Source organism: Ruditapes philippinarum, unplaced genomic scaffold, assembly GCF_026571515.1.
Source record: "Ruditapes philippinarum isolate M1 unplaced genomic scaffold, ASM2657151v2 ctg1696_1_1_1_1, whole genome shotgun sequence".
Lineage (NCBI taxonomy): Eukaryota > Metazoa > Mollusca > Bivalvia > Venerida > Veneridae > Ruditapes > Ruditapes philippinarum.
In genome coordinates this window covers 29,662-43,640 of record NW_026865136.1, presented here as the reverse complement: position 1 = coordinate 43,640, position 13,979 = coordinate 29,662, and the positions used below count along the sequence as shown (strand labels likewise).

Here is a 13,979-nt window from a genome sequence, read left to right as displayed (position 1 = left end):
ATTTGCACACACATTTGGTTATATAACGGTGGTTTAGAGTGTATTTCAGTTCAAGATCTCCGTTTCTTGTGTTTTTTGTGTTTGATTGGGTTTTTGGGTTTGTTTGATTGTTGTTTTTTTTTTTCCATTTCATTGGAATGACTGAAAACATACTTGATGTAGAGCATTTACTTACAGGATAAAAATACGCTTTTAATTTAATATTTAAGCATGATTTCTTCATGTATACATTATTCCTTGCAGTTCTAGAAAACATAAAGTAATTATGCTATCGGTCTGCCGAAACAAATTACATGTAAATGGATGGTTTGCAGCAAAATAGGAAGCAGTATGCACTACTTTTATCTAAATTTAATGAGGTGGGTGTCATCTTTAGATATTCAATGGATATCTTAATTTCTAAAACGTATCAATTTTGTCATAGAAACGTAAAAGGTACTATGACAATGATATGACAATAGAAAGCAAGAATTTAATAATATATGTGAGTCACCATTAAAGGCTTACTTTCTATTGTCATATCATTGTCATAGAACCTTATACGTTTCTATGACAAAATTGATACCTTTTAGAAATTAAGATATCCATTGAATATCTAAAGATATCGTATTTATTTCTGATGTTAAAGATTACATTTTACGTATCTTTCTTACAAAGTAATGTGGCCATACAAACTTCTTTCACTACACAGCACGCTGTCTAATATTTATATGTAACACGATGAATATTGGATAAACACATTAATATTGGACGCCTGTCTGCACTGTACTCAAATGCAGTACTGTCAGAACAAAATAATAACTTTATAGTAGTTATTTAAGTATTGAAACAAGACATGGGCAATTAATTTTTCAACTTCAATATTTTACAGCTTTCACGTATTGGACACTTCCTTTCCTGAGGAATTTTTTATGCCCCGACTGTTGGACAAATGTAGAAGAAAAGTGGTTTGTGTCAACACAGAAGGTTATTTATACCCTTTTTGTTTAACTGATATTCAAATTAGCTATACTTTTTTTTAAACTAAACTATACTGTGTTGGTGCCATGTAAAACCAACCGAAAAAGAAAATGCATTCTTTACTTAAACGTTAGGATCTTAATCAGTCATTTTTCTTATTAAGCTTCCAAGAAAATAAAGTGTCCTATTTTCGTATATATGGACTTATTACAGTAACGTCTGCTTCTATAAAGAGAAAAAATTGTGTATGGAGTCTCGTAAAATAACTGTGCTTCTTTTCTGTATGTTGAATATGTTATTTTTAGATAAATTGTTTCATATTATTGTCAAATTAAACGAATTAAGGTTAAAAATGAAAAGAGATAAAATAAATAAATAATAAGAAAGTCTCTTATCTTCTAATCTACCGGTCCGCCCTCTACTTCCCAATCTTCTATTTTTAGAAACGAACGCCATTTACGCGTTAAGAATAGCTCTCGGGACGCTGGCTTTGAATACGGTTTATCGGGCTTAATAGTGACCACTATTTTGATGGTCATTACATTATATGCCTAAGATGAGATAATACATTTCTCATAATTCTCTCATCTTCATGAAAACTGATAACAATCTTTCTATATATTGATGCTTTATAATATGTCCCTTCATATTTATAAAAGAATTCGATAATTTATGTAACTCAACAGTTAATATTGATTTTGTTGCATAGTTTTTCAATCAAATCATTGTAGAATATTGACCCAAAAAACTGCTGTCGCTGTTGGCAAGGGCTAGTAATATTATAACTAGAAATGTGTCATCATGCCACGGATGCCCCCGCATGCAGCCAAAATTACAGATGGTATAATATTTAGTTCCAAATTTGTTTGCACAAATTATTTTTTTCATTTTAAGTTCAAAACCCTTAAAACTATTCAATGTTAACACAAACCATTTTTATACAATGTTAAAGGCACTGAAATTATTCAGTCTTAACCTTTTGTAAATTGCATATTGCATATTTGTAGCCAAAATAATGGCCACATACATTTCCACAAAAGTATGAGTGCTGAAACTGAAAATTCAAATTTTTTTCCAACATTCAAGAAAGATAAGTTTGTCCAAAATCATTGAACCACGACCAAATTCAAACTTGAACTGCTTATTTCTAAGATGTATCTATATGTCAAATTTGAGTTGAATGTGTACAACCATTGGGGAGATAATGAACGGAAACTTAAAATTTCTGACTTTTTTTCAAAGTTCAAGAGGGATAACTCTGTCAGCTATCATCAAACCATGACCAAATTCGAAATTGACCAATGCATTCTTATGACATATCCATATCTTTAATTTATATATGTTGGGGAAGATAATAATTGGGAACTGAAAATTTCCTTTTTTCAAAGTTTAAGGGGCATAATTCTGCAAAAAATCATTGAACCATGACAAAATTCAAACTTGACATGTGCATTTCTTCGACGTATCCATATGTCAAATTTGAGTTGAATGTGTAATACCCTAGAGGAGATAATGAATGGAAACTGAAAATTTCATATTATTTTCAAATTGAAAGGGACATAACTCTGCCAAAAATCATCGAACCATGACCAAATTCCAACTTGACCTGCGCATTCCTTTGACATATCCATATGTCAAATTTGAGTTGAATATGTAACACTGTTGGGGAGATAATAAACAGAAACTGAAAATTTCATATTATTTTCAAAGTAAAAGGGGCATTACTCTGCAAAAAATCATTGAACCATGACCAAATTCGAACTTGGCCTGCGCATTCCATTGGCATATCTATATTTTAAATTTGAGTTGAATGTGTAATACTGTTGGGGAGGTGATGAACGGAAACTGAAAATTTCATATTATTTTCAAAGTAAAAGGGGCATAACTCTGCCAAAAATCATCGAACCATGACAAAAATGAAACTTGGCCTGTATTTTCTCATGACATATCCATATGTCAAGTTTGAGTTGAATGTGTTGTACCGTTGGGGAGATAATGAATAGAAACTGAAAATTTCATATTATTTTCAAAGTAAAAGGGGCATTACTCTGCCAAAAATCATCGAACCATGACCAAATTCGAACTTGACCTGTATTTTCTCAAGTCAAGTTTGAGTTGAATGTGTTGTACCGTTGGGGAGATAGTGAACGGAAACTGAAAATTTCATATTATTTTCAAAGTTAAAGGGGTATAACTCTGCCAAAAATCATCGAACCATGACAAAATTCAAACTTGACCTTTATTTTCTCATGACATATCCATTTGTTAAGTTTGAGTTGAATGTGTTGTACCGTTGGGGATATAATGAACGGAAACTGAAAATTTCATATTATTTTCAAAGTAAAAGGGGCATAACTCTGCCAAAAATCATCGAACCATGACCAAATTCGAACTTGACCTGCATTTCTCAAGACATATACATATGTCAAATTTGAGTTGAATGTGTGCAACCGTTACTAAGATAATGAACGGAAACTAATGATGACGGAATGACAGAATGACGGAATGAGGAAATGACGGAAGGGACGGAAGGACGGAAGAACGGAATGACGGAACAGGGTAACACTATATGCCCCGGCCATTATATGGCGGTGGCATAAATATCGGGAACTGCGTCCGGTGTTAAAATATGAATGCAACTAGGCCAATATCTCGCTTTTAACCACGCTTTGCACGAACTATGTACATGTATCGCATAGATGGTTGTGTAAGCTCACTTTATACAATGCATGTGTAAATCAGTTCAGTCTAGCTTTAACAATATCTCGATTAACGCTATCTAGTCTTGTATACTAAAGCTAAAAAATGGTTGAGAAAAGGTTTCCTTTTACTGACCAAATACGGTCCTATATCAAGAACCGCTGTATTCTTGGCATACAGGCGAAATAGATATTAAATGAAATATGTCGTGTTTATGGGAACAATAAACTTTCTTTTTGCATCTGTCACACGGTGGTTTAAAAAAATTAAAAGTAGTGTGGATTCAGTAACAAAAATGCACCTCATGCACGACGTTCGAAAACTGCAACTTCGCAAAAAATGGTTGAACAAGTAAAGGATTTGATTGCTACTGATGCAAGATTTGCAACTAAGTATATAACTAAATGCGTTGGTATCTCTGTAGGAGCCGCTAATACAATCTCAGACGTGATTTAAAAATGAGAATGATAAGTGCCAGATGGATATCCCATCTTCTAACAAAAGAGCAAAAACTTGCTCGGGTGGGTAAGAAACTCCAAACAATTGTTGGAACAGTTTACAACAATCAATCTTTCGCAAATATCATCACTGGCGATGAGACGTGGGTTCATTTTTATGAGCCCAAGTAAAAGATACATAACAAAATATGGGAAACTAAAGGAAGTCAAAGACCTTACATAGCAAAACGCACCATGAGCGTCAAAATGTCATTTATGTAATTTTCTTTACCAATCAAGGTTTTGCTATTTAAACTGCCCTACCAAAAAGTAAATCTGTAGATGCCAAGTTAAACAAAGACAAGGTTCTTCATAAATAAAAGATGTCTTTCAAAAACCGTCGACCAGCAACAGTTTTACTGGTCTCCGTGGTGCCAGGTTGTTGCATGACAATGCTTCGTCGCACAAGGCTGCCACTGTACGAGAATATCTGAAAAAGAAAAAGGTTGTCGAGCTTCCTCACCGTCCTTATTCACCAGATCTTGCACTTTGTAACTTTTTCCAATTCACGAGGCTCAAAAAGCACCGTGCTGGAAGAAAATATCAAACGCGAAAATATCTCGGTTTGGCTATTTTCCAGTGTCTGAACAATATACCTCAAAAAGATTATAAAAACGCATTAAAAATTTAGATTAAAAGACTAAAACTTTGTATATCACATGGTTGTGAGTATTTTGAAGGATTGTGGCACAGTTTGTTAAGCGCTTCTGAAAATTGACCCAGTTGCATTCATATTTGATCACCCATTTTATGTATTGATAGTTGTCTGGACACCCCCTACTGTTGTGGCTTTGTTTGTAAAACTATAAGATAACACATGCTTGAAGTTAAAAATGGGCATTTATCAACAAAAATGCAAGAAAATATGTTTTACATCAGTTGCAAGTCTAATTAATACAGGTCAACTTTTTTTAGACAATATATTTTACAAATCTGGACCAAACAGATGCGCCTGCAGTTATAACTAATAACATTGCTAAACACTATCATCGGAAAAAAATCTTGAAACAGTAAGGATAGGCAATTTATGACAAAGAAACAAAATATTCAATCGTAGCAAAAAGTGAAAATGAAAGGAAGATATAGTAGCTGCATACCTGAGAAACATTTCCAGAAAGGTCATGATTCTCCAATGAGTAAGTGGGGTTGATCATTATGTCAGAATGGGGCCGTAGTAATCATGTGGTCTAATAGGCATTTCTTTATACCAAATAACTAAAGGAAATATTTCTCAGAAAGATTTTAAATGTTCGTTTCTATGTAAGTCATGTTAACCACGTGACTACCATAACTATATAGACGACCACAAGGTGATATTACTTGCCTACCGTGTAGGCTGCCTAGATTGTGGGGTTAAAACTTTTAAATTCGTATTTCATCATAAAGTATATTTAGCAACTATGGTTTATTGCTGCATCATATTAAAACAATTTATATTTCGTCTTGAGAGGGCCACATGAGGATCATTCCTGTGGAGCTATGGAGAGAAATGTATTGTTTAAAAAATAGATAACGACGCATTATACACGATTGACATGACTATCTCATATTAGCACAAACGGCTTAAAAGAATGAAAATTATGAAAATAGATTTGTGTTGATGGATTTCTTCACCATATGTTAACAGTTTTTAATTGCGTTATGTTTTCCCCCATATATCTTAAGCTATCGAAAGACCTACCTCATACATGTAACTTTTGTCTTCTGTTCTACCTTTGTATGGCCATTCCTAAAATATATAATTACCTTGTCAAATGTATGTAATCAAATAACATACTTATATTCTACTATCAACTAACTGTGTCACAAAACCCACTTATGATATTGCCGTATTAAATATTCCTCTTTTTGTTTAACAATTTCTCATTATTTTCGGTACACAACATATATGAAAATAACAGTTAAAAAAAAGAACAAAATAGTAAGCAAAACGGGCAGATATTGTTGAAAACGTCTAGACCTCAACCAAGAGACTGTAGGTCCGAGCTCAAGTTGGTTCATTTCCTAACATACATGATAACAAAACTGTCGGACGCGTACTTGAGAGTGGTTCACATAATCCAAACTTACAATCCTGCTTAAAATAGATAAGCCAATATAACGTGTTAATCATAGCAAATATATTGGATATTTCGATGATTAGTCAAATATAATGGTTGTCATTAATTGCAACATTTTGTTAACCTCGTTTACTTATGTTTAATTTGTTTTATCAAAAATCCATTTGTTATCTTGTCATTCTACATTATCCAAACAAAGATATACATTCAATATTCTTAACTTGGATTTACATTCGAGTTTGATATATATATTAATATTCTTAACTTGAATTTACATTCAAAGCCGTGTTTCTTACGTCGTTTTCAATGTCTTTTGGATCATCAATCATTTCAAGGATAAAGGTAAAGTCTTGTTCTTCGAAACGACGAAGCCCGCATTCTTCAACTCTTCTTTTTATATCATTTTTCAACTTTTCGTTTTCGCTTTTTAGCATGTAATCAAACATCTGCCGAGCAATACTTTCATGCTGAAAAGTTACGTATAGAATCTACACTTTAGAATATTGTACTTGAATGTTTGCTTTTACTATTTTAATGTTCATCGACTTTAGCAAAAACATCATGTGACATTTTATTAAAAGTACTTCTAACCATGATGTTTTTCCTTTCATTTTAAGTTAGTAACAGTTAGTTATAATTATTGCTCGTTATTAAAAATAACATCCGTTGTTGCAACCATTTTGGCGATATCAAGGTTTATGCAACGTAGTAAATTTACAAAATGCTTTTTCACAACATGTAAAAAAGAAAGAATGTTTTGTGTATACATTACTAACTCACCGTAAACTCCTTTTTCATTTTTGGCATGAATCTCTTTTCAAAAACGTGAGAAAAGGGTCCTTGACCTAAAATGTTGTAAATTGAAACACATATGCGAACATTCACAATATTTCAGAACGACGGACTTGTTTGCATGCATGTTCGAAGACACCATTTCAAATTGTTTAATACAAAGTTTCAAGCAATTAAGTTCATTAAAATATATTTTTTACAAAAAAAAAACAGATTTGTGGTATGATAGAAACCTTATCTGGTTTAGTATTGAAGTAATAATATTCTGTAATAAATGTGTTGATCTGTGCATGATTACATGCCTGAATGGTGTGAACAAATCGTTCGTTGTGTCTAAGTTAAAGATATTTTGTCCCTATCTTACCTAAATCGTGACAGAGTCCAGCTATCTCGACACACAGAATGTCTTCATCAGATATGTCAACGTTAAGTTGTCTATCTCGTATTGTTTTTAATAACTTCCCTGCTAGGTAGCATACTCTAAAACGATATATTTTCATTTCAATTATTGATAATGCTTTAAACAACAGTTGCATATGAGGGACTTGAATTAATCAACGTTTTTTTTGTCTAATGTGTTCTTATATATCTGCTTGTTTAAAATTTTGATTACATATGTGATGCATGTTCATTTTTATGAACATACAAAGAATGCTTATTTTGATTTCTCTTTGTTCGATTACTGTATTTAATGAGAACATCGTGATATCCAACTATTCAATATATGTGGTTCTGAAACAATCCTATAGAAGATCGCTTACCCTATAGAGTGCTCGAACCTGTTATGACTGGCACCTGGGTACACCAGGTAACAGGTGTCAAGTTGTTTGATGTGTCTCAATCGCTGGAACTGAGGCGTGTCTATAATACAGATACACACAGGATGTAACTCCACTTGCCCATGAATAGGGTCGTTAAAAGTCTTGTAACGTACATGAAAATAATAAAATATAATACTAAACTAATATGCGATGCGCTCGTATTGCCTTTTCTCATTGTATCAAGCTGCGATATTAATATGTATGAAAAGCAATAAACAAATACATAAATAAATAAGCAACATCTTCAGCAGTACTACCCCTGCCGGCAAACTTATATCATTGTCACTACACGAGGATGGCCATACCAAATGATCTGTGACATCAGAAATTATGTTGAGCTGAATAATTCATATTATAAACCTATTTTAGTAAGTTTTCAAAGACAATTTAGAAATGGAATGAACTTCTTCATCTGTACAGTAGTTCAATGTAAAAAAGGACGCATTATGTTCAAGATTCGAACCGCGGTTTTGATCCGATTCAGAATTTCAGCTGCAATCTCCATCATGATTTTTGTCATTCTATTGCTTTAATTAGCCTTATTTCGACATTGTCTTTGCGATTTCATGATATATACGCTTGTACAAGATTTGCATGTTAAGTATTAAATTGAAATTACGTTCACAGCAATTTGATTATACAACTCTATATAATTTCCGATGTTAAGTTGGATGGCCAACCTGCACATGGTGTAGTAAGAAGTTATCAATTGCGGTGGGTCAGCCAGATGAGTTTGAAATCTTTCGTTATCCCAAGTAGAATAATTATTTTGTATGCTCGGATAATCATTCAATGTGTTGTCGTCTTTACAGTATTCAAAATTTGATGCCGAAAACTTCCCCTTTTTTCAAACGTTTGATATAAATGTGAGAACTCTGTTTCAGTCATCGCTAGCGACATGTAGTTTCTTTATTACTGTGGGTCTTTTCCTGCATAAGCTGACATGTAGGAAACATCATACTAATAATCATATCAAAGTTCGATAAATCAATTAATGAGCATTGCATAATATTATTCAATTGAAACAGAAAATTGATACCTTTCCTCTTTTTAAAATATTGTCGGCACTCGCTTGAGCTTCCGCTCTGGGAGTCGATTCCTCCGTTTGACCTTCCATTGTTTTTCTGAAAGAAAAACAAGTCACAAATGTTCCCATACAGGATTATGTTTTGTCAATTTATATTACATGTACATCTGTAATGATAGTATTAATTTTAAATTGTGTTTCACAAACCTAAAATGAAAGAAACTCTTGTTATTAACAAGACAAAATTTTGATCAATAGTCACTCTGACCTTGACTCAATTACAATGTACCTCAAAATTAATTGCTGTCGTCTTATGACCAGGGACAATACCCTTACCAACTTTAACAAGTATACGCTATTTTTCTTAGGGATTACGAACCGTAAAAGTTACCTACGAGAATACGTTTTTCTTACGTAGATAGAATAAGACATTTATTTATACAAATATAAAAATCAATCACCATCGATTTTTTTATTTTTATCATTTTAGTGCAACGTCCCATCTTTGAATTTTCGCTCAAATTACAATCACTATGGCATATTTGGAGGAATCATTTTGCATATGAAACATGTTTTTGATGAAAGATAATCCACGTCTTTGTTTTCATTTTGGACCTATGCTATTTACATAGTGAATGTAAGTAACAAGAATTCATTGTGATTTACATTTTTTTCATCTTAGATAAATGCATGCGCGTAAAATAAAGTCCCCTTTTCACAGGCTCAAAAATGACATGTCTTTTCCAGCAACTAAAACCAGTGTTCGTGTGTAGGAATTCTAATAAAACTTAAACATATCTTCATCAAACATAACAGTTTGAGTTTGGTACATAATTTTGCATGACCAGAGTTTCCAACGTGCATTAAAATATCATGTATGTACATTTTATGAGAGCCATACTTTGTCTTTGTATATCGTGACTTATTCCTTTAAATAAAATGTTAAAATCGCCAAAAACGACTCTGAAAAAAATCAGTTGGCGTGACTGGTATTTGAACCCTAGACCTCTCACATCCTCAAACATCGGGCAAAATTACAAAAATGACCACCAGAGCTAAAAATAGAATAACCTTTAAACTAGTTATTTGGTAAATTTTGATGACACTCTACAAGCAATGATCCTCGGATAGTTGTCTATATAAAATTCTAAAACTGGTTTAAAATATTGTCAGGGTGTGGATCTTTGTTTCTTGTTCATTGTTTCATTTCTAACTAGGCTTGAGTTGACCTAACTGACGCTGGCCATTTTCTTGGAAAACAAGCTCAAATTGCCCGAAGTCTTTCCCGAAACGGATACTTCAAATCTAAATCTTGCAATTCATAACAATACACATTTATTTTTATTCAAAAGAATGAAGGTCGTATAACTTGTTTGATATTTTAAGGTCACAATTCAAAAACCTACTCTGCAAATGTGAATAACACCATTAAAAAATGACTTGTACCATTTGGCCTTTTTTCAAAATGGCGGATCAAATCAATGTCCTGTTGGAGTGTAACCTAGTGCAATAGATTAAGTAGCAATGTATCAGTTAATTGCATAAACATTTTCTGAAGGTAACAAATCATTTAAACAAAGATTACAATTAAAATTAACAACAGAATATTGAAAATGAAAACGCAAATGAGCAACAGAATACAAGAAACATGGCAATGCCATGAAACCAGGTTTTCAATTATCACCATTGTAGATAAATATGTTGTATTTGAAATACAAATACAAGCAACAAACAACGTAACTATGTGCAGTGTAAAACATGAATAATGTAGGAGGAATTGCGCACAGAAGAAGTGTTCACTATATATATTCTGTATAAGGAAAAACACAAAGGGCCATAATTAGGTGTAAAATTATCCAATCACAAAACCCCGACAATATGTGCCAGGGCACTTGATGACAAAGCTTCTGTGAAAGTTTGAACAAAATCCGTTGAGAAATGTAGGAAGAGTCCAGCACAGAAGAATTTGATCAATTCTGTATAAGGAAAAAATATACAAAGGGCCATTATTCGGTCAAATATAATCCAATCACAAAACCCTGACAATATGTGCCAGGCTCTTGTTAACAAAGCTTCTGAGACAGTTTGGTCAAAATCCGTTGAGAAATGTAGGAGGAGTTGTGCACAGAAGAAATTGTTCACTATATATTCTATATAAGGAAAAAAACAAAGGGCCATAATTAGGTCAAATATTATCCAATCACAAAACCCCGACAATATGCGCCAGGGCACTTGATGAGCAAGCTTCTCTGAAAGTTTGGTCAAAATCCTTAGAGAAATGTAGGAGAAGTTGCGCACAGAAGAAATTGTTCACTATATATTCTATATAAGGAAAAAAACAAAGGGCCATAATTAGGTCAAATATATACCAATTCCAAAACCCTGACAATATGCGCCAGGGCACTTGATGACAAAGCTTCTGAGAAAGTTTGGTCAGAATCCGTTGAGTAATGTAGGAGGAGTGGCGCACAGAAGAAATTGTTCACTATATATTCTATATAAGGAAAAAAACAAAGGGCCATAATTAGGTCAAATATTATCCAATCACAAAACCACGACAATATGCGCCAGGGCACTTGATGAGCAAGCTTCTCTGAAAGTTTGGTCAAAATCCTTTAAGAAATGTAGGAGGAGTTGCGCACAGAAAAAATTGTTTACTATATATTCTATATAAGGAAAAAAACAAAGGGCCATAATTACGTCAAATATATACCAATTGCAAAACCCTGACAATATGCGCCAGGGCACTTAATGACAAAGCTTCTGAGAAAGTTTGGTCATAATCCGTTGAGAAATGTAGGAGGAGTTGCACTAAGAAGAAATTGTTCACTATATATTCTATATAAGGGAAAAAAACAAAGGGCCATAATTAGGTCAAATATTATCAAATCGCAAAACCCCGACAATATGCGCCAAGGCACTTGATGACAAAGCTTCTGTAAAAGTTTGGTCAAAATCCGTTGAGAAATTTAGGAGGAGTTGCGCTATATATTCTATATAAGGAAAAAAAACAAAGGGCCATAATTAGGTCAAATATTATCAAATCACAAAACCCCGACAATATGCGTCAGGGCACTTGATGACAAAGCTTCTGTGAAAGTTTGGTTAAAATCCATTGAGAAATGTAGGAGGAGTTGCGCACAGAAGAAATTGTTAACGCCCGCCCGCCCGCCGACATACCTCAATCTAATAACCAGTTTTTTCCTTCGGAAAACCTGTTTAAAATTACATGTATTGTCGTCGCATCGTATGGACAGGCGACAATACGATAAAATGCCAAGTTTACGGCGACGATTCCGAATTATCGTTGACTTGTCTAATGATGTATTATCCGCCATGCCTTCTTCGGATGAAAGTGTGTATGGGTTTTCTGAATCCGATTTAATTATATCTCTAAATATACTCGGCATTTAATTAAAAATAAAACAAGGACTAAAAACCCGAAAGGTAATGTTAAAGACAACAATTTACGTGGTAGACAAGAGTGTCTTCGGACAGGCCACTTTTGGATATTTCGAAGCTGTCTGCCATCGACATTGCATCGACAAGGATTTTGTTAGGCATTCAGCAGGACGGATCGAATCCTAGTGTTTTGTTTTGCGGAAAACGATTTGTCTGTTGTCAGGCCAAATATTACTGCTCCAGTTGACGCAGATGCTGTTTCTGACAAGAAGTATTTTCCTTTTAAACAAGTTGATAATGATGATGATTCTGTTCTTTATGAACATAATGGTGTTCAGTCTATTCAGATGGACAGTTGGAATTTCCTATCTAAGAGTTTTCTCGGGTTCTTGTTGATGATTGGTCTATTAAAGGGTGCCAGAATAACAATAATGTTTTATCCTCGCAAAAAAATTGCCAAAATTGAAGGTTTCTTTAAAAGGCAAGACTGTTTCTACTAAGTTAATCGGGCTGATAAATACTTCTTACAAATTGACTCTAAGTACCGACGATTCACAAAATCTCTCATCATGCCACATCTTACGCTTCTTGTTTTAATGATGACATGGATGTTTGAATATTATCAAAGATTTAACAATAAGCAACCAGAAGCAGTATCAGTGATATGTTTTATTAGTCTATTCATATATATAGTGATAAAATTTGCATTTCTAACAGAAAAAATAGAGAAAACCAGAATCCCTAAAGAAAGCCCAACACGGCAAAATTGAAAATGTTGCAGGCTCGGTTTGATTGAGCCTGTTCATGGACGGTACTGGAAAGTGCAAGTTACCGTCCACGACCCCTAGCACCGGCTTAAGCAGAATTCAACATTTAACACGAACTGGTACAATTTGGAATTTTGAAACATCTGCAGATATGTTCATATGACGGTTATCATGGAACCTTTAATGTGACACGTAAGTGCCATTCCATGAAAAGCGGCATATGGTCCCCAAGTAAAAAAATGCGTGTGCCCTTAACGAGAAAACAATGGGCGAAACTAAATAAAATGGAATTTTGAAAGGGGATCTGAGGTTATGAAATAGAGAAAAACAGAATCCCTAAAGAAAGACCAACACAACAAAATTGAAAATGTTGCAGGCTCGGTTTGATTGAGCCTGTTCATGGACGAGTACCGTCCACGCCCCCTAGCACCGGCTTAAGCAGAATTCAACATTTAACACGAAAATGGTATATAACCAGTATGAACATTTTGATTTTTCTACCAACCAGACGTTAAGAAGAAGAGAAGATCAAATGTTTATTCCAATAAATCACAAGAAAAGCATTGATGCAAAGCATCAAAGAGCGTCCAAGCAAGAAATGCAGCAAGTGAAGATGAACTAGTAGTCATCTGATGACCAGATGTTTTTATAAACTTTTCAATGGTTAATTGGTTTTAACCAGTATTGTTTATCATTTATGAATGGGCGGACGAAAGACATTGTTCATCGTAAACTTTGGTAGACATGCTAGGGATTTGAATATTAAATTTTTTTCCCAAGGAACTTTAATTCTATCAATGTTAACGATAATATCCAAAATATACAGGTCTTTAAAGTTACATTTAATAAATTTCATAAAAAACTAAACAGCAACATTTCATAAATAAGTTGTGTTTTATATCGATTCCATGTCTTATTTTGGTGTCCAGGGAACCAAAATGAGTTTTATTAGC

General features: G+C 33.6%; 1 protein-coding gene across 1 annotated transcript in view; it reads right to left on the bottom strand.

Moving 5' to 3' along the window:
- LOC132727964 (deoxynucleoside triphosphate triphosphohydrolase SAMHD1-like) overlaps positions 1–13,979 on the bottom strand; it is a 37,514-nt gene that overhangs the window by 1,227 nt on the left and 22,308 nt on the right. Inside the window, exons 2-7 of the mRNA XM_060713568.1 lie at positions 8,870–8,954; positions 7,771–7,931; positions 7,374–7,489; positions 6,998–7,062; positions 6,514–6,684; positions 5,839–5,886 (exon numbers count right to left, since the gene is read on the bottom strand). Coding sequence (XP_060569551.1) covers positions 5,839–5,886; positions 6,514–6,684; positions 6,998–7,062; positions 7,374–7,489; positions 7,771–7,931; positions 8,870–8,947 — 639 coding nt within the window. The 5' untranslated portion in view covers positions 8,948–8,954. The remainder of the gene's footprint in view (positions 1–5,838; positions 5,887–6,513; positions 6,685–6,997; positions 7,063–7,373; positions 7,490–7,770; positions 7,932–8,869; positions 8,955–13,979) is intronic.